At 50.1% G+C, this 24,359-nt stretch overlaps 1 protein-coding gene across 6 annotated transcripts in view; it reads right to left on the bottom strand.

Annotated features, from left to right (window-relative positions):
* Positions 1-17,567, bottom strand: part of UBE2F (ubiquitin conjugating enzyme E2 F (putative)) — a 74,351-nt gene extending 56,784 nt beyond the window's left edge. For 4 of the 6 annotated variants that reach the window (XM_007966821.3, XM_073020192.1, XM_073020191.1 and 1 more), the window contains exons 1-2: positions 17,421-17,564; positions 10,999-11,132 (exon numbers count right to left, since the gene is read on the bottom strand). In XM_007966821.3, coding sequence (XP_007965012.1) covers positions 10,999-11,116 — 118 coding nt within the window. In that variant the 5' untranslated portion in view covers positions 11,117-11,132; positions 17,421-17,564. Of the gene's footprint in view, positions 1-10,998; positions 11,133-16,557; positions 16,666-17,384 lie in introns of all 6 variants that reach the window. The other 2 variants (XM_073020189.1, XM_073020190.1) reach the window with 2 other exon arrangements.
* Positions 17,568-24,359: the final 6,792 nt, after the last annotated feature.

Below are 24,359 nucleotides of genomic sequence, written 5' to 3'. Positions count from 1 at the left end.
GTGCATCAGACCTTGCTGACTGGCATTCAAAATAGCAGGAAAGCAGGAAGAGAGATGGAACCCAGAGTATGAAGTGAAGAACCAAATGTGTGGTCAACATAGCTGCAGCACAACAATTCCTTCAAGAAGTGAAGTGGGGAAAGGCAGCAAGGGGAAGGGGTAACGGAGGCCAGAATGCTTGCAAAGCTGACCACTGAGTGGAGGAGTGAGAAGGCTGGCTGAGGGCTCTACTCCAAGGCTGGGGGTTCAGGAGACCTGCAGGCCTCTGATCTCAGCTATTTATATGCAACAACTAAGCACCTGTATAGAGGCAAGTGGCCCATTAAATGCACTCGTTCTAGGGCCCAGGTATGTGGAAGGGGCACCAAAGGTGAAGACAATGGAGGAGCTAGAGAAAGGGAGAGGCCCACCCACAGTAGCTCCCTCTCAGGGCCAGGACATGTTCTGGCCAGGGCAAGCCTTCTCACACTGAGAAAAAGGGCAGATCTCTTCGGCGAAGCTGAGTATGGGGAGAAGAGGAGAAAAAGTTCATCACCCACTGGCCATGATTAGAAATAGAGCAAGTTCTGGCAGGGCGCGGTGGCTCACGACTGTAATCCCAGCACTTTAGGAGGCCGAGGCAAGCAGACCATGAAGTCAGGAGATAGAGACCATCCTGGCTAACACGGTGAAACCCTGTCTCTACTAAAAATACAAAAAATTAGCCAGGCGTGGTGGCGGGCACCTGTAGTCCCAGTTACTTGGGAGGCTGAGGCAGGAGAATGGTGTGAACCCGGAAGGCAGAGCTTGCAGTGAGCCGAGATCGCGCCACTGCACTCCAGCCTGGGCGACAGAGTGAGACTCCGTCTCAAAAAAAAAAAAAAAAAAGAAAAAGAAAAGAAATTGAGCAAGTTCTGTGACTAAATACAATCCTGGGAGTCTATCTTCCTGGCAGTCTTATGTAGTGGCCCCTACATTAAAAAATATTCCCTTGACTGTGTGCGGTGGCTCACATCTATAATATCAGCACTCTGGGAGGCTAAGGCAGGAGGATCACTTGAAGTCAGGAGTTTCAAACCAGCTTGGGTAATATAGTGAGACTGTCGCTACAAAAACTTAAAATATATACGTATATTAACAAAATATAATGATGGTGATCCTAGGAAAGGTTCACCATTATTCTTCTCATGTCCACACTGATACATAGCTGCCTTTCCAATGGGCCAGATTTTGTCCTTCCTTAGAGCAATGTGTGGGAAGGGCAGAGGGTAGAGGAAGACAACAGAGCCTCGGACCACACCACCCAACGCTGGTCACATCTGACAGGTGTGACCTACACAGGTGAAGAGCAAATGAGTTGTTCATAGTGATCACTTTTAAATAAGGGTTACCTATATAATTAAACCTGATCTTAAAGCAAATACTAACATATTTTATTCTGTATTATTTATATTTTGTTGATTAGAATTTACAAGAAACTGTTCTTTAGGGCCCTTCTTTTGAGAGACTGATGCTGGCCACTGGAATCCAGATTTCCCTGGTATGACTCTGTGGCAGTGGCCCAAGCCACCTCAGTAGAGAGTCATAACTCCTGTCACCCAGCTTTTCCTAAGGGAATTTAGAAATGTGTCCAGATGGCATGGTAAGTGACTGTGGATTGCAAGCAGAGGGGCCAGCATGACAGAAGCAAAAGGTTCAAGAGGACAGTCTAGTGACAAGGGAAGAGGCGAGGTCTGGACACAGAGGGACAATGAGGAGTGAGGCCACTGACCAGTGCTAAACACTGTGATGTGGTAGGACAGAGGAGTGGGAAGAAATGGGCAACAGAACCAGGCCCCTTCTCCTATGGGGATAGGGGTGCGGGAGCAAGAGGCACTCAGGAGCTAGCAGAGTGACAGCCAGAAAGATGCCAGACAACACCTGATGAAGAAAGGAACGGAAGCCCTGGCTGCACATTCGTCATTTGGGGAGTGTTTTGCTGGTTTGACATTTGACAACTTTGTCAGGGACCAATTTACATACTGTAAAATAGACCCATTTTAAGTAAATGATTCAGTGAATTGTTGTAAATTTTGGAGCTATGTATCCATCACCACAATCTAGTACCTGCTGAGCTTTTAAAAATCCTAATGCCCCATCCCTAACTTTGACCAATTATATCAAGAGTTTCAGGTAGAACTTAGGTCTCTGAATTTTTAAAATTCTCTCCCAGTGCTGGGCGCAGTGGCTCATGCCTATAATGCCAGCACTTTGGGAGGCCGAGGAGGCCAGATTGCATGAGCTCAGGAGTTTGAGACCAGCCTGGGCAACATGGTGAAACCTTGTCCCTACAAAAGATACAAAAGTTAGCCAGGTGTGGTGGCATGCATCTGTAGTACCAGCTACTCAGGAGGCTGAAGTGGGAGGATCACTTGAGCCAGAGAGGCAGAGGTGACAGTGTGCTGAGATTGTGCCGCTGCACCCCAGCCTGGGCGACAGAGTAAGGCTCTGTCTCCAAAAAAAAAAAAAAAAAAAAAAAAAAAAAAATCAAATTCCAAGATGAGCATCAGGCTCACATTTGCACGTTTGGTGCAATTCAGTCACAGAAGGAGGGCAGGCTGAGGGAGCTCTTGGACCCAGCCTACCAATGACCCTACCACAGTCAGAGTCCCTGCAGGCTTCTGCTCCTAGAGACAGTGCAAGCAAGGACTACAATCCTGGGGCAGAGGATTTCAATACAGATGCTTGGCATTTTAGTTCCACCGGGGCAGAATATAAAGTAAGCCAGGCACACTCCCACAGTGCTCCTCTCAGGGAGCTGTCACAAATGACAAGAAGTTTTGCCACACTTCCAATGAGGGCAAATTAGAATTCACTAACATCAACAGTTATCACCTTAGAGTCAAGGTACAGTAAGACTATAAGCAAAGCTTGGCAGCCTCTGGGCAAAGCAGCGGCCCTTCTCTGCACACCCTCACCACCTGAAGAACGCCACCCACCTACAAGGTAATGAGAAATGAAGATACTTTTAAAATTGCTCAAGTCTTGCCCATCCCAAGATGCTAACACGTCTACCACTCAGTGGCCTGGCATTTCTGGGAGGCACCTGGCTGACACCTTGCACAATTCTGTGGCTGCATAACTTCCTTCTGATAAATTAGACTCTTTTCCTTTCTAACTAAAGATCAAACCACAGGACCCATTTGAAGCATGACTACACTGAAATATCAGATTGCAAAATCCACCTGATCACCACAAAGGCCCCTGCACAGCACGTACTCACCTCCTGCCCTGACCCTTACAACACTGGGCTCCTGCTGGCTCCTTGCCACCTGCTCCCTGACCGTGCACACCTGTGGGCAGGGGCCATGTAACCTGCCCCAACCCTATGAGCTCAGTAGCTGGCACTGTGGCTGGGCACACATGGGGTGCTCGGGAAAAGGGGGACACATAAGCATACTTGCCTACAGGGTGGCAGTGCCCCTGCTGTGAGTTTCCTCTAAGACCCAAGAATGTTTCTCTTCACATAGCTGGGAACTGAGGAGGCATTCCAGAGGCGCTGTGGAACGGAATTTATGCTCCACCCCCAAATTCATGCTGAAGCCCTAACCCCCAATGTGATAGTATTTGGAGGTAATTAGGTGTAGATCAGGTCATGGAGGTGAAGGCCTTGTGATGGGATTCATGCCATTATTTAAAAAAAAAAAAAACAAAGAGGGACCAGAGCTCCCCTTCTCTCCTCCATGTGAAGACACAGCCAGGAAGAGGCCATCTGCAAGTCAGGAAGAGAGCCCTCACCAGGAACTTGATTGTGGCCTTCCAGCCTCCAGAAGGGAAACACATGCCTATTGTTTAGGCCAAACCATCTATGGTCCTTTGTTACAGCAGCCCAAGCTGACAAAGACAAAAGGCTGGTCACGCAGGCAGATGACTCTTGGCAAAAGCAGCTCCAAGCCCCATCAGACAACACCAGTCAGAACTGCCAAGCCCTTCAACCTAGGTAGAGACAGCTGCCATTTTCCAGGTGACCTGATTACTTCCTTAAACCTGAATCACCGCCTCAGATTTCTAGAACTAGAACTTTATTTCTTAGCTTCCCACTGCCTCTATGCATTAAAATCCTTAAATCCACCTTTTCTGCATGCCTCACATCTGGGAGACGACTCACACACAGGGTTTCAGCCCCTCCAGAGAGAGCACCACCACGGCTGAGGCCTCACTACAGAGTGCAGGCCCACAGTGCTCATGGTCCCCTCCATGCTCCAGAGGAGCAAGGCTGTAATCCTGAAAAGCAGTCACAGCCCCTGTAGCAGAGTCTGGTATCACTAAGAATGGAGCCCACAGGCCTCCTACCACTGACTTTGAACACAAATGCAGATGATGTCAACTTCAGCCCTCACCTATGTTTCCATAGGGTCCTCCCTGCCCACTGGGCTATGTGTACACCTGAGGGGCTGCCGAGTTTCCCGGGGCAGCTCCACTGGCATTTAACCCTCCAACAAAGCATGTAAAGGTCAGCCTGTGGCCAACTGCCTTACATCCACACTAGCTGGATTCCTCCCCTTGGGCCACTGCTCTAGTTTTTAAAATATGTATTGTAGCACAGAACCTCCCAGCTGCACACACTGCTAAATGCTGTGACTACCCTGACAATGTGGCATGCCACACCCTGAGCCCGCCCTGCTAGAGTTCCGTGCCAGGACACGCTGGAGACAGCGGTTCCAGAAAATAGTAAATGCTTCTCTTTCTCCCCCAACACTGAAATGGGGACATGTGGAAGACCTCATACAGGAAGGTGAGGGGTCCCACCTGTGACTGGACTGCTGCTCAGGCAGACACAGATGCCCTCACAGAGGGAGACCCCTGTACCCCTAGACACTGGGAAGCTCAGGTAGATGGGCAGCCAGACCCTCCCACTCTGCAGTGGTCCCAGCCCCAGCCCCTATCAGCCAAAACAAGAGAAGGTCAGAAACCACCTGGGACTCAGGGGCTGACTGGGACAAGGGGTACACACAGAATCAACCCTGTTTAGCTCCCCTAACTCCAGACTTGACCCTGAAATGGCTCAATTCCAAATCCCCATATTTAACAAAGACTGACACAGGCAAAGGGTCCTGTCAGACCTCCTGGAGCCCCTTGAGGTCTTTGGGGGTCACTAACTGTATGCTGAAACTATGATGCGTGTTGGGTGAACAAGTGAAAGAACAGGGAGACAGACAGGCATTCGGCTATTAGATGGAAACAGTGCCAAACTTCAGACAGACAAGAAAGTAATTAATTCTGCCCTGAGGGGTGTTTGGGGGATAGGGAGCACCATGGACTCAGACCCTGATGGACTCAGTCACACACAGGTTCACAGGGAATGCCGACAACACTGACAATGGCCAGCCCTCCAGTCAGGCCTGGACCCAAGTCAGGGCCAGCTCAAATGCAGATCTGACTCTCTCTCCTCAGTGACCCCAGCTTCTGGAGTCAGGACAGACAGCAGCCCAAAACACTCATCGTTCCACACCCTCCAGGTAATGCAGCTACAAGCATCACTCCGCACCAGACTGGAAGGTGCCCTCAGAACTGGACTGAGGATGCTGAGGAAATATGGGTGTGGCTGAGGGGGAGCCCTTGTGGGCATCTGGAGGCCTCCCCATGGCCAGCCACTCCAAAGCCACATGTTTCTAGAGACCTGGAATCGAGCCAGGACAGCTGACTCTGGCCTCCCATCACTGTTCAGACCCAGGCTCACACTTCCAAGAAAAAGAAGAGGCCTCTGTTGTGCAGATACCATTGGCCCTCCCCTGCCAGGGACAAGCTCCTGCCTCCCACAAGCTCAGCCCTACTGCCATCTGCACCACACCAGAGCCCACATCACAGGCAAGCAAGGTAATGAGCCAGGTGCTGTGACACAGCAGCACCCAGATCCCCTCAGTGAGCGCTGTGGGCAGGCAGGCTTCAGCAATCAGCCCTTTCAGGGATTTGGTGGCTGCACAGACCTGCACTCCACATGACACCCGTCCCAGGCAACCCTCATCTAACGACTGATGGGTGCAGAGCAGGAAGACCTGACTATCTCACCAGACTGGAGACGGCTCTGAAGGGCTGTGCTGTTGCTTTTGCTCTTGTTCCAAAGCAGAGGCTATCATGGGGCCTTCCTTGCCACTTGAGTCTCCCTCTGCCCACTCTTGCTTCCCGCGCCTACCCCACAGGTGTTGTCCCAAAAGTATCCCTTAGTAAGGATCCTGCATGACAAACTCTCTACCTCCTCTTCAGGAAACCTAGCCTATGGCATAAAGTCCCAAAGACATATTGACACAATTTTCTGCCACCTATGGATGCTCGTGAATAACACCCTTACACAAGCCACAGTACCAGATGACAGTTCTGACTATAGTAATCTTTCTGAACTCCAACACCCCACTTTTCTCAAAGGGAGCTTGGATTTCACCTGGAAAGGATTCTCACTTTATCAGCCCTCAAAGTGCCTTGCCATGCCCTCCAACAGCCACAGACTCCGCCAGCTTCCATAGCACCACTTCTGCCACAACTCCCCAGGGGACAGAAGGCCAGACTGCCACCAGGGTCAACAAGCCACCCACAGGGCGAGCTAAACAAAGGAGCACTCTAGGTGCGGAGCCCACAAGCATGAACCGTCAGGCACTCTTGCTGCACTCTGTGTGTACAGCCACCTCTCTCAGATCAGGCACACCCTTCTCTACCCAACCTCCACCACAAGCCCAAACTACTCACCACTCAGCCTGGCCTGCAGCCCCTGAGGCAGGTGGAGGGAAAGGCCATGAGAGGGGAGGTTACACTGAGTTCTACTGCCATTTATGGCCAGTGCTTTGGACTCTGAAACTTAATCGCCACCAGTGCCTGGGGAGGATGGAAATGGTGGCCTCAAGAGTTGGCTCTGCACCTTTCTTGTGAGACCGTTCTTGTTCTTGATGGGTCACACAAAGTCAAAGAACCTCAGCTGGGCCCTGTCAACCCAGACAAAGATACTTCCTTCCTTGGAGCTGGAGGGGAGCCCAGGTTGGTGGGTCTTAGTGGGCTCTGTCAGGCCCTGGAGCCAGCAGAGAGCTCCAGGGTGAGTTCCTGAGCAGGGCAGGAGACATGGAGACGCAGAGCCTCTTTGAACTCTCTTTTCTGTGGACTTGCACTTCTCTTCTGCTACTTTGGTTTCTGCTGGTTGCATCTGCTCCCCCGGAGCCTGTCCTACCCCAGTATGTGGGTCTGGCTGTCTTGCTGCAATAAAGCCACAAACTGGGCAAGTTTCTTAACCTGAGTCTCAGCAGTTCATGGGTAGAATGAAGCATTCTTCTGGCAAGGCTTTGAAAAGTCAAACAAGAATTACCCCCATTAAGTGCCTACTATGGCTCGAATGGGGAAATTCATGTTGAAGCTCAATCCCCACTGTGGTAGTATTAAGAGGTGGGGCCTCTAGGGAAGTGATGGTCACCAGGGCTCTGCCTTATGAATGGATTAGTGCCTTATAAAAGGGCAGGAGGAAACTAGCTTAGGCCCTTTTTGCCCTTCCATCTCTTCTGCCATGTGAAGACACAGCAACAAGGTGCTATCTTTGAAGCAGAGTACTACCTGTACCAGATACCAATCCTACTAGGATCCTGGACTTCCCAGCCTCCAAAACTGTGAGAAGTAAACCTTTATTGTTTATAAATTACCCAATTTGTGGCATTTTGTTACAGCAGCACAAATGAACTAAGAAGGTGCCCAACAGAGGGCCTGGCCCGAAGTGCTCAGTATACAAAAGCTACTATTAGCTACTATTAACCATGATGATGATTGGGTAAAGAAGATGGGACAGTCCATTTGTCAGCTTCTAACCACTCCTCCTCAGCTAACATCCAGGCCCTCCTCGCTGCAACTCCTTAGTTACCAAAGCACTCACTGTCTACTCCAAGTACGGCAACAACACACCATTTTCCTGGCTTATGCTGCAAATGGAGCCCAGAATCTGAGAAGACATTCAAGTCCTATCAGGCACACCCAAGTAAGGTGCTCCAGCTCTTGCCCCACCCTCTGGGCCTCTTAGGGTAAAGCCTCCAGCACAATGGACACTGAATACAGGCTTAGTAGGTAAGGCCAAAATGTGAAATACCATTCTCACTCCACTTTCAACCAATCATCCAACAGGCTGGATAATCCAAAACTAAGTCCAAACTCAGGGGCAGAGGGAGAATAAGAAAAAGAGTACAGGCCAGGAACAGTGGCTCATGCCTGTTACCCCAGCACTTTGGGAGGCTGAGGCAGGCAATCACTTGAGGTCAGGAGTTTGAGACCAGCCTGGCCAACATGTTGAAACCCTGTCTCTACTAAACATAAAAAAATTAGCTGGGCGTGGTGACGCATGCCTGTAATTCCAGCTACTCAGGTGGCTGAGGCATGAGAATCGCTTGAATCCGGGAGGTGAAAGTTGCAGTGGGCTGATATCGTGCCACTGTGCCCTCACACTTCTCATTCCTACCCCAGTTTAACAGTGATTTGTGTCTGGGAAGGCCAAGCACAGCACATTTATATACAGCAGCTCTTCTGCTTTTAGATTCCTTCAGGACATGTAAATGCCTGTAATCTCCATGTTTTCAACCTAATACAACATGAAAACAGGGAGTGCAAATACACTAATCAACCATTTGCTTTCTAGCTGCTCTATATGTAGGAAATGTAAACACTTCTCCAGCCTGGGAAACATAATGAAACTCCGTCTCTACAAAAAAATAAAAATAAAAAATAAAAAAATTAGCTGGGCATGGTGGGGCATGCCTGTAGTCCCAGCTACTCAGGAGGCTGAGGTGACAAGATCATCTGAGCCCAGGAGGTTGAGGCTGCAGTGAGCCATGATTGTGCCACTGTACTCCAGCCTGGTGACAGAGTAAGACTCTGTCTCAAAAAAAAAAAAAAAAAAATTTTAAAGATATGTAAACACTTGTTATAAAGTAAAGCTGGGCACAGTGGCTCACGTCTGTAATCCCAGCACTTTGGGAAGCCAAAGCAGGTGGATCACCTGAGGTCAGGAGTTTGAGACTAGCCTGGCTAACATGGTAAAACCTCGTCTCTATTAATGGCTGGGCACGGTGGCTCAGGCTTGTAATCCTAGCACTTTGGGAGGCCGAGGCAGGTGGATCACCTGAGGTCAGGAGTTTGAGACTAGCCTGGCTAACATGGTGAAACCCCATCTCTATTAAGCATACAAAAATGGCCAGGCACGGTGGCTCATGCTTGTAATCCTAGCACTTTGGGAGGCCGAGGCAGGCAGATCACCTGAGGTCAGGAGTTTGAGACCAGCCTGGCCAACTTGGCAAAACCTCATCTCTACTAAAAATACAAAAAATTAGCTGGGTGTGGTGGCGGGCGCCTGTAATCCCAGCTACCAGGGAGGCTGAGGCAGGAGAATCACTTGAACCCCGGGGGCAGAGGTTGCAGTGAGCCAAGATTGCACCACTATACTCCAGTCTGGGCGACAGAGAGAGACTCCATCTCAAAAAAAAAAAAAAAAAGAATACAAAACTTTGGCCAGGCGCAGGGGCTCACGCTTGTAATCCTAGCACTTTGGGAGGCCAAGGCGAGCAAATCACCTGAGGTCGGGAGTTCAAGACCAGCCTGACCAACATGGAGAAACCCCGTCTTTACTAAAAATACAAAATTAGCCAGGCGCAGTAGCGCATGCCTGTAATCCCAGCTACTTGAGGCTGAGGCAGAATTGCTTGAATCTGGGAGGCAGAGGTTGTGGTGAGCTGAGATCGCGCCACTGCACTCCAGCCTGGACAACAAGAGCAAAATTCTGTTTAAAAAAAAAAAAAAAGCCGGGCGCGGTGGCTCAAGCCTGTAATCCCAGCACTTTGGGAGGCCGAGACGGGCAGATCACGAGGTCAGGAGATCGAGACCATCCTGGCTAACACGGTGAAACCCCGTCTCTACTAAAAATACAAAAAACTAAGCCGGGCGAGGTGGCGGGCGCCTGTAGTCCCAGCTACTCCGGAGGCTGAGGCAGGAGAATGGCGTAAACCCGGGAGGCGGAGCTTGCAGTGAGCTGAGATCCGGCCACTGCAGTCCAGCCCGGGCTACAGAGCAAGACTCCGTCACAAAAAAAAAAAAAAAAAAAAAAAAAAAAAAAAAAAAATTAGCTGGGCGTGGTGGTGGGTGCCTGTAATCTCAGCTACTTAGGAGGCTGAGGCAGGAGAATTGCTTGAACCCCGGAGGTGGAGGTTGCAGTGAGCCAAGATTGCTCCACCGCACTCCAGCCTGGGTGAGAGTGAGACTCTGTCTCAAAAAAAATAAATAAATAAAATACAAAGCTAACCTTTTTATAATTAAGCAAATTATAATCTCCTTAAAGGCTGCAACTGTTTCTTCATCTTTCATAGGTCTTATGACCCCCAAGAAACCGACTTCAAAGCACTTGAAAATGTTGAGTTTGCTAAATGAATAAATGCAAAATTTACGCTCAAACAAACAAATGAATGCATATTTGCATGCACACATACTCTCACACATTTTACCAACCCTTCTCCAGGATAAAGTTTCTCCTCACCAACATGGATAGCAGAAGTCAACTAAAACTGTAGAATACTACATGTTATTAACTCCGTGAAGAGACCTAATTTTTCACAAGACTTGCCGTAGGCTTTGACCTGAATAAAACAGGAAAAGATCCTAAGAGATTACAAAATTTGACTCCTTCCCCTTTACAGAGCAGAAACTATGGCGCTGAGAATCAGAAAGAAAGGAAGATAATGGCAGCTCTGAAACCAGTCTTAGGCCTTGCCGACTCTCAGCACTTTATTCTTTCTGCTAGCATTTTGGCAGACGTGACAAAGAACATCCCATACCATCTCCCTGCAACAGTGTGCTCATATCATCTGCATGGTACAATGTCCTTCCACTATAAGAGACAAGCAATTATATTTTAAAATCTTTTTAAACAGGTATTTCTATTCAGCAGTGGGTTGCTTTATATCCCCAAAGACTCTCCAGTCAAACTTCCTTTTGTTACAGGATACAAAAACAGTTCACACGAATGATCATTACCTTTAACAAGCAATTTGTCTCTCACAGAAACCCTCCGAGTTGAGTCGGACGCTGTGGCTGCCGTCCGGGACCCTTTGAGACCATCGTCACGCTTCAGTTTGCTTGCTAGCGTTAGCATTACTGCTGCCTTTACCCTGAAAGACAGCAATGAAAGCAAGGTTAAGGACCAGGTCTCCAGAGACTAATTAGACATTGAGGAAAATGTACAGGTGCTTTTGCATTTTGATTTTTTCCCATAATTTAGTTATGGAAAAAATTTGCACACATTAATAAGATTGGATTCCTTCATAATACATTTGAAAAGCTCTACATCATCCTCTATAAGCCTAACTTTTAAAATTATGAATTGACTTTATTTATTTTTATTTTTTATTTTTTATTTCTTGAGACGGAGTTTTGCTCTTGTTGCCCAGGCTGGAGTGCAATGGCGCGATCTCAGCTCACCAAAACCTCCGCCTCCCAGGTTCAAGCAATTCTCCTGCCTCAGCCTCCTGAGTAGCTGGGATTACAGGCATGCAGCACCATGCCTGGCTAATTTTGTATTTTTAGCAGAAACAGGGTTTCTCCATGTTGAGGTTGGTCTCAAACTCCTGACCTCATGTGATCCGCCCGCCTTGGCCTCCCAAAGTGCTGGGATTACAGGCATGAGCCACCGTGCCCAGCCATGAATTAACAGTTTTTTAAAAAGAGAGTCATGGCTGGGCGCGGTGGCTCACAAATACAATCCCAGCACCTTGGGAGGCCAAGGTAGGAGGACCACTTGAGCCTAAGAACTCAAGACCAGCCTGGGCAATATGGCAAAAACCCTCTCTCTACAAAAAATACAAGAAAATTAGCCAGGGGGTGGCATGCGCCTGTAGTCCCAGCTACTCGGGAAGCTGAGGTGGGAGGATCCCTTGAGCCTGGGAGGTTGGGGATGCAGTGAGCTGTGATTGTGCTACTGCACTCCGGCCTGGGTGACAGAGCGAGACCCTGTCTCAAAAAAAAAAAAAAAAAAAAATTAAAATTAAAAAGTCATGCATTTCACACTCACTGGTTATCCACTAGGTGCTAGGCCCTGGGATGTGGTTGTGACGAAGCTCCCGTGGAACACAACGTCTAGGGTGCCTCCACAGCTTCTCAACCAGCATGTCCTCACCAACGGGTTCCACATGGGTCCATTACTGTCCACTAGTAAGTCTGCCCTGCCCTGCTGCAGGGGATCATGCACACACATGGTATGGTCCCAGGGTCTGGCCCATCACCAACTGAAGCAGCACAGCCTCTAGTGGAAGAGCAGCACCACTCTTTGCTCTCCTTCCTCCTTTAATAAAGGTGTGACTAGAGCCTTAACAAGCATCTTCTCATTTATTCATGCTGTGTTGCATTTACTTATGTTTGTGTTTTATTTATATTTTTTGGCAATTTCAACATCAAGACTGAATTAAAATTAATGTCCCCAAGTAGATTATGTTCATTGGTGGCTTCCACCCCATCTGTGTTGCAGGTTCCCCTGCTGCAAGCTCACTGGGAGGGACAACAAAGACCAAACACAGGTGACGCCACTTGCTGCCTGGGAGACAGTTGAAGAAATGCCACAATTTGCTTAAGATTTTATTTTTTAAGGGTAGTTTTAAGTACACAGTAAAATTAAGAGGAAGGTACAGAGATTCCCCATATGCCCGCTGCCCCAACACATGGACATCCTCCCCTATTACCAACATCTCCCACCAGAGGGTACATTTGTTACAATTAATGAACCCACATCAACACATGATAACTCAAAGTCCACAGCTTACGTTATGATCCCACTAACTATACAGGGTAACTATCCTCTAGACTCTGCCTTCTATTTCTAACATAAACTGACATTAATCTTCCTCCTAACTCTTACTTACTTTGCCATGGTCAGAGAGGGTCTCTGGAACTTCTTTTGACTGAGGACAAATATTTGTCACTAGGGCCGGGTGCTGTGGCTCACGCCTATAATCCCAGCACTTCAGGAGAACGAGGCGGGAGGATCACGAGGTCAGGAGATTGAGACCATCCTGGCCAACATGGTGAAACCCCGTCTCTACTAAAACACAAAAAATTAGCTGGGCGTGGTGGCGCACACCTGTAGTCCCAGCTACTGGGGAGGCTGAGGCAGAAGAATCGCTTGAACCCGGGAGGCAGAGGTTGCAGTGAGCTGAGATTGTACCACTGCACTCCAGCCTGGCAACAGAGTGAGACTCAGAAATAAAATAAAATAAGATAAATTGTCACCAGTTCAATACTTCCACAATTTCCTTTGTTGCTTTCATATCATTTTATTTCAATACCACTCTGATCATTTCAACAGAAAATGATCTAAAAATTTCATGTGAAAAGCTTGACATAAGCACAGAAATTTTAGGTTGAGACTAAGATCCTGAAAGTCAAATAAGAATACTCCTTTCCTCATTGGCATTTGAAACCATTTTTCACCCAGGTCTCTTACACAGTTTCTCACACCATCTTCTGCCTATCTCCTAAAGGCCGTCAGATTTTATTTTCTATTGTTTGTATCATGAAAACAGTGTAGGCCGGGCATGGTAGCTCATGCCTGTAATCCCAGCACTTTGGGAGGCCAAGGCGGGTGGGTCACCTGAGGTCGGGAGTTCTAAACCAGCCTGGCCAACATGGCGAAACCCCATCTCTATTAAAAATACCAAAAAAATCAGCTGGGCCTGGTGGCGGGTGCCTGTAATCCCAGCCACTCAGGAGGCTGAGGCAGGAGAATAGGTTGAACCCAGGAGGTGGAGGTTGCAGTGATAGTGCCATTGTACTCCAGCCTGGGCAACAAGAGTGAAACTGCATCTCAAAAAATAAAAAAATTTAAAGAATTTTTTAAAAATGAAAACAATACGTAGAATACGATCTTCTGAACTGCACAGTCTTTTCCACTCAGAGGACACGGACATACACATACCGTAAACCCCTTAAGAAGCACTGGTCTAAAGGCTTCCAAGACAGCTCTGCACTTCCACAGTCATAATCTCTTAGAATTGCAAAGTTGGAATGGACTTCTCCCACTCCCATTCCATTTTAACATGTGGACCCCAGGACAACAGAGGCCCAGAAGGCAGCCTGCCCAAAGCCACTCAGCTGCTAGAAGCAGTCACCAAAGACACACTAGTTCCCCTCTTGTGGATGACAGAAATGTTTTTTGTTTGTTTTTTGAGACAGGTCTTGCTCTGTAGCCCAGGCTGGAGTGCAGTGGCGTGACTCGAGCTCAGTGCAGCCTCAAACTCCTAGGTTCAAGAGATCCTCCCACCTCAGCATCCCCCACCCCCTAAAGCAGCTAGGATTACAGGCATGTACCATTACGTCCAGCTAATTTTAAATTTTTTGTAGAGACAGGGCTTCACCATGTTACCCAGGCTGGTCTTGAACTCCTGAGCTGAAGCAATCCACCTGCCTCAGCCTCCCAAAGTGCTGGGACTATAGACGTGAGCCACCACGCCCAGTAGGACATGTTTTTAACTCGATTGTGGTCATGGTTTCAGACTAATCAATTACACAATTTAAATATGGGCAGTTTAGTGTATTTCAATTATGCCTCAATAAAGTTGACAAAAACGTGAAAATAAGCCAACATTAGTTTATTCATTGTTACGCTACTGTGCCATCTCCTCAGATGGACCTCCATAAGAGCACATCTTCACAGCTTCGCCCAGGGCAAAGCAGCTGGGTTCAGCTGATGAAGTTACTTCACAGGAAAATAGTCACAAACACCTGTAGGGTCTTCAGCTACCACAGACAGTAGCACCATCTAGAGCCAAGCTCTCCTGCTTCAGCCCCTACCTGGAATGATCTTGTCAAAAATCCCTCACAAGGATTCCTTGTCATAGAACAGTGTTTCCCTTCCCAGCCAAGTCCGCTGCCACGTGTGCAGACTCAATCACATCAGTCCTGCCACATCATCAGGGTCACCCAATTATGGACCAAGACGTGCATCCATCCATCCATCACCTGAGGGTCAGCTGGATGCACCAGATGCCCTACACAAGGACTACCAGGTCTCTGGCTGACCTTGGGAATGCAAATGAAGCAAAGAGTAAAAAATAAAAGCACAACATGCTTGAACATGGGTTCAGCAGGCAGTAACCTAGGAAAGCCAGAATGAAGAGTCCCATAGAACAGCAAGCACCAGGGCCACACCCAGCTCCCCGAGAACCTGCACTGAAGGAGGCTCAGGGGAGCCTGGGGAGACTGATCCCTCACATACTGAAAGGCTCACCACCAAGAAACTCTTCTGTAACACTACAGTTCGCACGCTACGCTTAATGCTTTTATACCCCCAATCATGCCACGACGAAATCCTCTCTGTGGGCAGAAGATGCTCCAATATTCAGTTCCACTGGAAGAGTCAGATTGCTGGTTTACTATCTTCAAGTTTGTGACTTGCGAGATATAAGACAATGTTTAACACTGGTGTTTTGTTTCCCATAGAAAGTAATAAAAAAATGTACTTCCCTAACATTCTACGAAATCTAATACAGTGACCATCTATTTTTCTGTCATGTGTATCATTTTCACATGACACTTTAAGGATAAACCCAAGGCCTAATTTGGGAATGTTTCCATAGCTATAAAAGTAAATCTATACCAAAGGATTCTAACAAAAAATAAGTATTCAGACTGTCAAGCGGCTAGCTGAATACCTGCAGTTGCTTCAGAATTCTTTTCCTTCTTCAATATGTTTCAACTCTTGAAGATTTGGTTTAAAACAAAACTTCCTCTTTCCTGCAAATTACACTCTAAGGCAGCATTTCAGTAACAGATCAGCTGTTCTGAACAGTATTCTCAGTCTCTAAATTCCACAAGTTGTAATTGGCCCAGTTAGGTTCTTCCTCTGGGTGGGACCTGCTTTCTGACGGCCCAGAGAAGAGTATCTTGTGTGCAATGTATTAGTGCCATCAAGTGATATTTACTCAGCATCCCTGCAAGCAATGGCAAAACCAGGCCATGTCACTTTGTGCAGGGACGCCAGGGGCCAGTCAGCTCAAGGTGAGGGGCTACTTATTTACAATTCCTTCCTAATGGAGACATCTCAATCCAAGCATAAAGGATGGGCCTGCGGGTCACTAGGGGACACTCAACGTCCCTGGTCAAAGGGGCCCAGATCAGGGCACAACAAAGTCCATATCCCACTCTTCCACAGAATGCCAGTGCCCAAGAACCTCCCGCTTGGCACAGGAGTACGCTGGTTGACTGACCATCTTTGGAGCCCAGCCCCTTCTACTTTCAGCAGTAAACCTGCCTCTTCCTGCACTGCCTACTACCTGAAAGGCAGGTATGTCCAGGTGGGGGGACAGCACTACACTTGGTGTGATTCTCTCTCTCAATCTCTCTCTCTCCCACCTCTATGCTCCCCCTTACCTTCATCTCACTCCTCAGCCAGGATTCCTCTGCACCAGGCAGGCCAATTTCCTCTTTGCTGCTTCATAACACCCTGCTCATTTCCAGAAGCTTCTATTCAATCTGATACCCAGGTCTGGAATGCCCTCCTTCCTTCACAAACGAATCCTACCCTTTCCTTAAGGGGAAGATTCCTACCTAGATTCCAACGTCTCCTCCTCCAAGAAGCTTTCTCTGGCTGTTCCAACCCATCCTGCCCCCACTTCCAGGCGGTCGGGAATGCAGGATGGGGGGCCCAATTATCTCCTGTGACAGAAGAGGAAACTGAGCCCAGGGAGGGGAAGGACACACCCAAGATGACACACCAGCAGAACCAGGTCTGGAACCAAGATTCTGCAGCACTAACTGCTCCAAGATGCCCTTCCCTCCTCGTCTCCTTTGCTGTGGTAAAAATTTTTCAAACTAGCCTGGCCGCCCCCAATTGTAGGTAAGTGCCTAGACTTACTCTTCCCGCTGCAGGTACACGGACGGGGCGCGAGTTGTCACTCCCCTCACCTCCCCCGCTCCTCACGGCCTAGCGTGACTCCTGCCGCGATCGGGAGTCCAGTCCCGCTTTCTGCGGCCACGTCGGGCCGGTGACCTTGGCCAGGCGCTGGACGCCCCGCTTTCTCCCTACAAGGCACGCAGCCGATCCCGCGAGTGGGGCGTGAGCGCGGCCAGGTCTGTGCCACGCTCGACCCAGGGCCTGGTTCACACTAGGTGCTCGGCGCGGGCCGTCCCCAGCCGCCGCCGCGGTCACTCACTGCCGGGCGAGGCCAGCGCCCCGGCCACTGGCGCCGCCTCCGACCCCCGGCTCGCTGCCCGCGGCCCGCGGTCCCTTCCCATTCACACCGCTCGGCCTTGCGTCCGGGTGCCCGCGCCCGCCCGGCCCCCGGCGTGAGGAACCCGGTGGGCCTGAGGCGGCCCCGCCACCGCCCGCGCCCTCCGCCCGGCCCGCAGGCCAGCCTGTGCACCGGCTTCCGCACCTCGCCCCGCCGCAGAGCCGCGCGGTCGCTCCTCACCTGGGCTCCCCGAAACAGGCGAGGCGGGTCCGGCGCCCAACACCATGCCCGGCCCGGGCGGCTGCTGCGAGACGCGGCCCCTCACAGCCGCACCGGCTCCCGGCGGCGGGACCGGAAGTGGCGGGGCGGGGACTCGGCCGCTCTCGCCCGCGGCTGCAGAGACAGCAGCGGGCGCTTTAAAAAAAAAATTCAAAGTGGCGAAAAACTTTATTGGAACCAGACACGCGAACAGCGGCGTGCGCCGGTCGGGACTGGGCTGGGCGACCGGCCGCTCGGACCTCGCTCATTGGCAGAGGGCGCGGCCGGGGGGCGGGCACGGATTTCGCGACCGTCGCTGATTGGCGAGTAGCGTTAGGGGCGGGGCTTCCGAGTTGGCTCTAGAGTCCGAGCGCCCGAGGGCTGGGGATTTAGCGTCTGGTTCAACCCGGTTTCGCTTCATGATCTTCAGGATTTAGGGGCTCGGAGGAGCTCGGGCTATTCTTCCCTGAAGGAGCGGCCTCCGTGGCTGGAGCTCCCGCTGTCCAGCACCGCACCTGGAGTGCAAAGGACCGGGTCGGACCCCGCAGCCTGCAGTGCGGGCGGTGAGGGAGACCGGGCGGTCAGACGCGCAAACCACTACCAACCCCAAACCGTGTGCTGGCCCGCAGGCCCCACTGTTCTTATCATGTCTCTTCTATTCCTTATTTTCTCTCTTAAATGTGTTTAAAGTGCCTTAAAAATCCATTTCAACTTATCCTCTTAGGAGCCCAGATTCATCCCGCGCTCATTAGCGTCCTGTGTGATTGACGAGGGGCCGCCCTCGGCGTCAGGCAGGCCCCTGGAGGAGTGGACCATTGGAAAGATGAGGTTCAGCATGGAGACGGTCAGAAGGAGACAAGAAGTTAGACTTTCATTTCCAAAAACCCCACTGAGAGGTTTCTAACAGTGGAGTGACAGTATCAGGTTTTCTTCCTAAAAGAGGCTGGCGGGCCCGGTAGCTCATGCCTGTAATCCCGGCACTTTGGGAGGCCAAAGTGGGAGGATCCCTTGAGCCCAAGAATTCAAGACCAGCCTCCTGATGGTGGCAAGACCCCATCGCTACAAAAAAAAAAAAAAAAAAAAAAATTAGCCGCATGGTGGAGCGCGCCTGTAGTCCCAGCTACTCATGAGGCTGAGATGGGAGGATCACCTGAGCCCAGGAGGTTGAGGCTGCAGTTAGCCGTGATCGCACCACTGCACTCCAGCTTGGGTGACAGGGCCAGACCCTGTCCCCATAATAATAATAAAGGCTTTGGCTCTAAGAGAGTCCGTGGGAGGGGAGTCAGGAAAACTGGTGAAGAACAACTCGGCCAGGCACAGTGGCTCAGGCCTGTAATCCTAGCATTTTGGGAGGCCGAGGCAGACAGATCACTTGAGGTCAGGAGTTCGAGACCAGCCTGGCCAACATGGCAAAACCCTGTCTCTACTAAAAATACAAAAAAGCTGGGCTTGGTGGTGCACCCCTGTAATCCCAGCTATTTGGGAGGCTGAGGCAGGAGATTTGCTTGAACCCTGGAGGCGGAGGTTGCAGTGAACTGAGATCCCGACACTGCACTCCAGTCTGGGTGACACAGCAAAAACGAACGAAACAACTCGTGTTATTTCTTGTGTTTGGGACCATGTCTCTCCCTTTCTTGCCCGGCTAACTCTCAAGTTTTTCTAAGCTAAGACACCACCTTCTCAGAGGCCTCAGAGTCTGGGGGTGGAGTGGGGCAGTGCAGATGTCCTCTGTGTCTTCCTTGGAGCCCTGCACTTCCCTCTTCCTTATTGCCACGGCCTGTTTCCCTGACTCAGCTCAGCTCCTCAGCCCTCCTCTTCCTTCTTCCTCCAGCCTCACCTCCTGACACCCCCTTTCCCATCCTGGGACATGCAGGTGATTAAAACACATCTGCTGGATAGAGATTGCATGAGCTGGCGGCGTGAGTCCTGGTGAGAGGAGATAAGGGCTTGAAGATTGCAGTGTGTGAAGGTGCAGCTGGAATGGCATGAGCACTTGTCTTACTCATAAGCATCACTGTCTGCAGAATGGATTGCACCACACATTGGCCCACGTAGGCCCAAATTCCACCGCCGTGGATGAATGAAGTCATTTCTAGCTCCATTTCATGAGGCTGCCTAATTCTTTCACTAAGACTTATTTAGGACTTCCTAGTTTATGAACTCAATTAATCCAAACAATAACCCCATGAAACAGGTATTATCCCCATTTTATAGATGAGGAAACTGACATAGAAGTTAAGTAGTCTGTTGACAAAAAAGGTCAGACTGTAAAATATTTGAAGAGATTTTATTCAGGGCCAAATATGAGTGACGAAAGCCTGAGTCACAGCCTCAAGAGGTCCGGAGAACATGTGCCCAAGGTGGTTGGATTGCAGCTCGATTTTTATAAATTTTAAGGGTGTCAGAGGCGTTTGAACCAGAACAACTCCATCTTGAATGGGGGCTGGATAAAATAAGGCTAAGACCTACTGGGCTGCATTCGCAGGAGGTTAGGCATTCTAAGTCACGGGATGAGACAGGAGGTTGGCACAGGTATAGGTCACAAAGACCTTGCTGATAAAAGGATGCCATAAAGAAGCCAGCCAAAACCAAGATAGTGACGAAAGTGTTCTCTGCTCATCCTCACTGCTCATTATGCACTAATTATAATACATCTGTGCTAAAAGACACTCTCACCAGTGCCATGACATTTGTAAACTGTCATGGCAAAGACAGCAAGTTATCCTATGGGATCTAAAAATGGAAGGACCCCTCAGTTCCAGGAATTGCCCAGACCTTTCCTGGAAAACTCATGAATAATCAACCCCTTGTTTAGCATACAATCAGGAAATGACCATAAAAGTGACCAGTCAGCAACCCGTGGGGCTGCTCTGCCTACGTAGTAGCCATTCTTTTATTTCCTTACTTCTCTAATACACTTGCTTTCACTTTACTCTATGGATTCGCCTCGAATTCTTTCTTGTTTGTGATCCAGTAACCCTCTCTTGGGATCTGGATCGGGACTCCTTTTCGGTAACAGGGGGACAGAAGTTACAGGCAGACACCAATCAATACATGTACATTAGTTCAGTCTGGAAGGGCAGGACAACTGGAAGCAGGGAAGAGTAGGTAGGGGTTTCTGGATCATAGGTAGATTCAAAGGTTTTCTGATTGGCAATTGGTTGAAATAGTTATTGTCTAACAAACTGGAATGAGTAGAAAGGAGTGTCTGGGATAAGAAAAGGTGTTGTGTAGACCACCGTTCTTATGTAGATGAAGCCTCCCGGTAGCAGTAGCAGGCTTCAGAGAAATAGATGGTAAGTATTTCTTATCAGACTTAAAAAGATGCCAGACTCTTGGTTAATCTCTCCTTGGATCAGGAAAAGACCTGGAAAGGGAAATCTACAGAACGTAGATTTTCCCCACAAGAGACGGCTTTGCAGGACCATTTCAAAATATGTCAAAGAAGTCCAGGCATGGTGGCTCACGCCTGTAATCCCAGCACTTTGGGATCACGAGGTCAGGAGTTCAAGACCAGCCTGGCCAACATGGTGAAACCCTGTCTCTACTAAAATACAAAAATTAACTGGGTGTGGTGGCGGGTGCCTGTAATCTCAGCTACTCAGGAGGCTGAGGCAGGAGAATTGCTTGAACCCAGGAGGCGGAGGTTGCAGTGAGCTGAGATTGCGCCATTGCAATCCAGCCTGTGCAACAGAGCAAGACTCCGTCTCTCTCTCTATATATATATGTCAAAGAAATATATTTTGGGGTAAAATATTTCTCTTTCTTTCAGGGCCCGCTGTCATGTGATGCTGTACTACATACAGTCCACTGGAATTTGGCATCTTATTAGTACAAAGAGCCTGTTTTGTCAGTCTTATGATCTCTGTTTTAATGTTAATGCTGGTGAGTTGTGTTTGAATGCCAAAGGGAGGGGGGCATAATGAGGCATGTCTGACCCCTTTTTCCCATAATGGCCTGAACTAATTTTTCAGGTTTCTTTGGAATCCCTTTGGGCAAGAGGAGGGGTCCATTCGGTCGATTACGGGGTTTAGAATTTTACTTTTGGTTTACATGTCTAATATGACTGTGAGGAATAGAGAAGTTCTTCTTCAAAGTTTCTTAAAACCACAAAGAGCTTGTCATTTATTTGGTTTATGCATATCTATGTATGTTCCAATGCAGCTGCTGTGACTTGGCCTGGCATGCCTGGACAGGGTTAAGCGAGCCTCGGACCATAGTGCATGCCACTCCTTATTTGGAAACCCTCCTGACCCTCTCATGAGTAGCTTCCTCTTTTCTTTGTCCTCTTTCCCCTTTACCTATTTAGAAAAGTTTCAAGCTGCTAGCCAATCAGGTCAAGCTTAGAATGTGAGGTCCCATTCTGGCCAATGGAAATGGGACACAGCCACAGGACGATTGCATCAGGTTACAAAGATGATAAATATCCCCATCTCCTTTGTTCGGGCGTGCTCTCATGGCAAGACTGCTAGTGAGCAGCACCCTTTCTGCAGAAAGTAAACTAGTCTTACCAAGTGATCCTTTGTCTCAGTGTTGATTTTGCCATATCGAACACCCATTTCCAACAATGGCAGAGCTAGGATTTAAAACCGGGCAGTCCGACTCTGATATTTGCCCTTAGCCAGCACACCTTGAGGCAGCTGATACAAAGAACTTGAGGTTAGCTCTGGGAAGCTGGAGATGGTGCCATGAGTATATTGCCTGCAGGCCTGTCACCTGAGTCCTGGCCTCTGTGGGCTGGCCTTGCCCTCCCAGGTGCCTCCAGGAATCTTGGACCTGGGCTCAGACATCTTCACAATCCAGGATATAGAGGGAGCTGGTGTCCCTAACTCTGAATTTCATGTTCTCTGGGAGAGACTGGCTCTACTGGAGTCACAGAGTCACTGTGTGTGTATGTGGGAGTGGGGTGGGAGTGGGGGGGGAGTGGGGGGGAATGGGGTGGGAGTGGGGGGGAGTGGGGGGGAGTGGGGGGAGTGGGGGGGAGTGGGGTGGGAGTGGGGGGAGTGGGGGGGAGTGGGGGGGAGTGGGGTGGGAGTGGGGTGGGAGTGGGGGGGAGTGGGGGGGAGTGGGGGGAGTGGGGTGGGAGTGGGGTGGGAGTGGGGGGTAGTGGGGTGGGAGTGGGGTGGGAGTGGGGGGGAGTGGGGGGGAGTGGGGGGGAATGGGGTGGGAGTGGGGTGGGAGTGGGGGGGAGTTGGGGGGATTGGGGTGGAGGTTGGGAGCGGGGTGGGAGCCGGGGGGGAGTGGGGTGGGAGTGGGGGGTAGTGGGGTGGGAGTGGGGTGGGAGTGGGGGCAGTGGGGGGAGTGGGGGGGAGTGGGGGGGAGTGGGGTGGGAGTGGGGTGGAGGTTCAACCGTGAGCCCCACAGAGGGGTCTTGTTGCCCAAGGAAGGGCAGGGGGAGGCAATGTCCTTCGCATCCCTTCCTCCCTTACCCCTTTAAGTTCAACCCCAGAGGCTTCCAGCTAGGATGTGGAAGGTGAGATGGCCTGGGCTATCTATCTTTCCAGCCTGGTCCAGGGCCGTGGGCACTTTGGCCTGGACTGGTGCAGGGACCTGGGAACCTGCTGGGTGAGGGAAGGGTCTCCTAGGCAGGAAAAGTGGCCTCTGCCAGCATCTTATTCTGCTTAGGCTGCCATAAAATACCATAGACTGGGTGGCTTACACAACAGATGTTTATTTTCTCACAGCCCGGAGGCTGGGAAGTTCAAGATCAAGGTCTGGCAAGGTAGGGTTCATTCTGAGGCCTCCTCTTGCTTGTAAGCAGCCACCATCTGGCTGTGCTCACACAGCCTCTATGTGCTGGGGGAGAGGAGAGAGAGAGAGAGCGCGAGCATCGGGGTAGGCATTCCTGGCTCTGGCCTTCAGTGGAGGATTGGCCTCCAGAGGTAAAATCTGCAGTCTGGGTGAGCTGGCATCACCAGGCCCAGCAGCTCCAGTGCTCATGCCCCTTCCTCCAGATACAGTGTCCTTACCCCAGGCAAGACCTTAGCCATGTTCCAGGTGCAAGCCCTTGTTGTGTGAATTGGGAAACAGCCCAGGGGACGCTAAACTCGGAGTAGACATGGGAGAAAGGGTGCAACGCGGCCCTTGGCCAGCCCTTGCTCCACCTGTTCTGTGTTGTTCTAGATTACTCCCAGGTGTGCATCTGCCCTCCAGCCTCATCTGGTGCTCCTGGGGAGCAAGGCCCAGGACACTCAAGTGCAGGCCTCCCCATGTCCCTGTGGAGTCCTCTCAAACCTACTTCAATCCAAGTCAGGCACTATAAGAACCTGTCAAGGGCTGAGTGACACTGGGGACAGACCCTGCCCTCCAAAAGCCTGAGCTCATGGGAGAAACTAGCATTTAGTAAACCACTACAGAATAGGGGCAGGGGTGCGACTGTGGCCGCTAAGCTTTGTTCCAGATAGGGGAGAACAAAGCCTCCACTGACCCACGTGAGTTTAGGGATCACTGGGGAAAGGAGGGAGACAGAACTGTGCTGACGGTAAGCTTCACCTTAGAATTCAACTGAGGAAGCTGAAAATAAATGCCAAAAATCCCATGTGCCACTAGCTCATTCTATTGCTAAAAGGGGAGACAGGTAAATGGTGTTTCTGTTAGGAAAAGCTTTATTGGGCCTCAAAAAAAAAAAAAGGGCCGGGCGCAGTGGCTCAAGCCTGTAATCCCAGCACTTTGGGAGGCTGAGACGGGCGGATCACGAGGTCAGGAGATCGAGACCATCCTGGCTAACACGGTGAAACCCCGTCTCTACTAAAAAATACAAAAAACTAGCCGGGCGAGGTGGCGGCGCCTGTAATCCCAGCTACTTGGGAGGCTGAGGCGGGAGAATGGAGTGAACCCGGGAGGCGGAGCTTGCAGTGAGCTGAGATCCGGCCACTGCGCTCCAGCCTGGGCGACAGAGCGAGACTCCGTCTCAAAAAAAAA

Source organism: Chlorocebus sabaeus, chromosome 10 (genome assembly GCF_047675955.1).
Source record: "Chlorocebus sabaeus isolate Y175 chromosome 10, mChlSab1.0.hap1, whole genome shotgun sequence".
NCBI lineage: Eukaryota > Metazoa > Chordata > Mammalia > Primates > Cercopithecidae > Chlorocebus > Chlorocebus sabaeus.
Note: the sequence above shows the minus strand (reverse complement) of the source record. Positions and strands in the feature narration are given on the sequence as shown.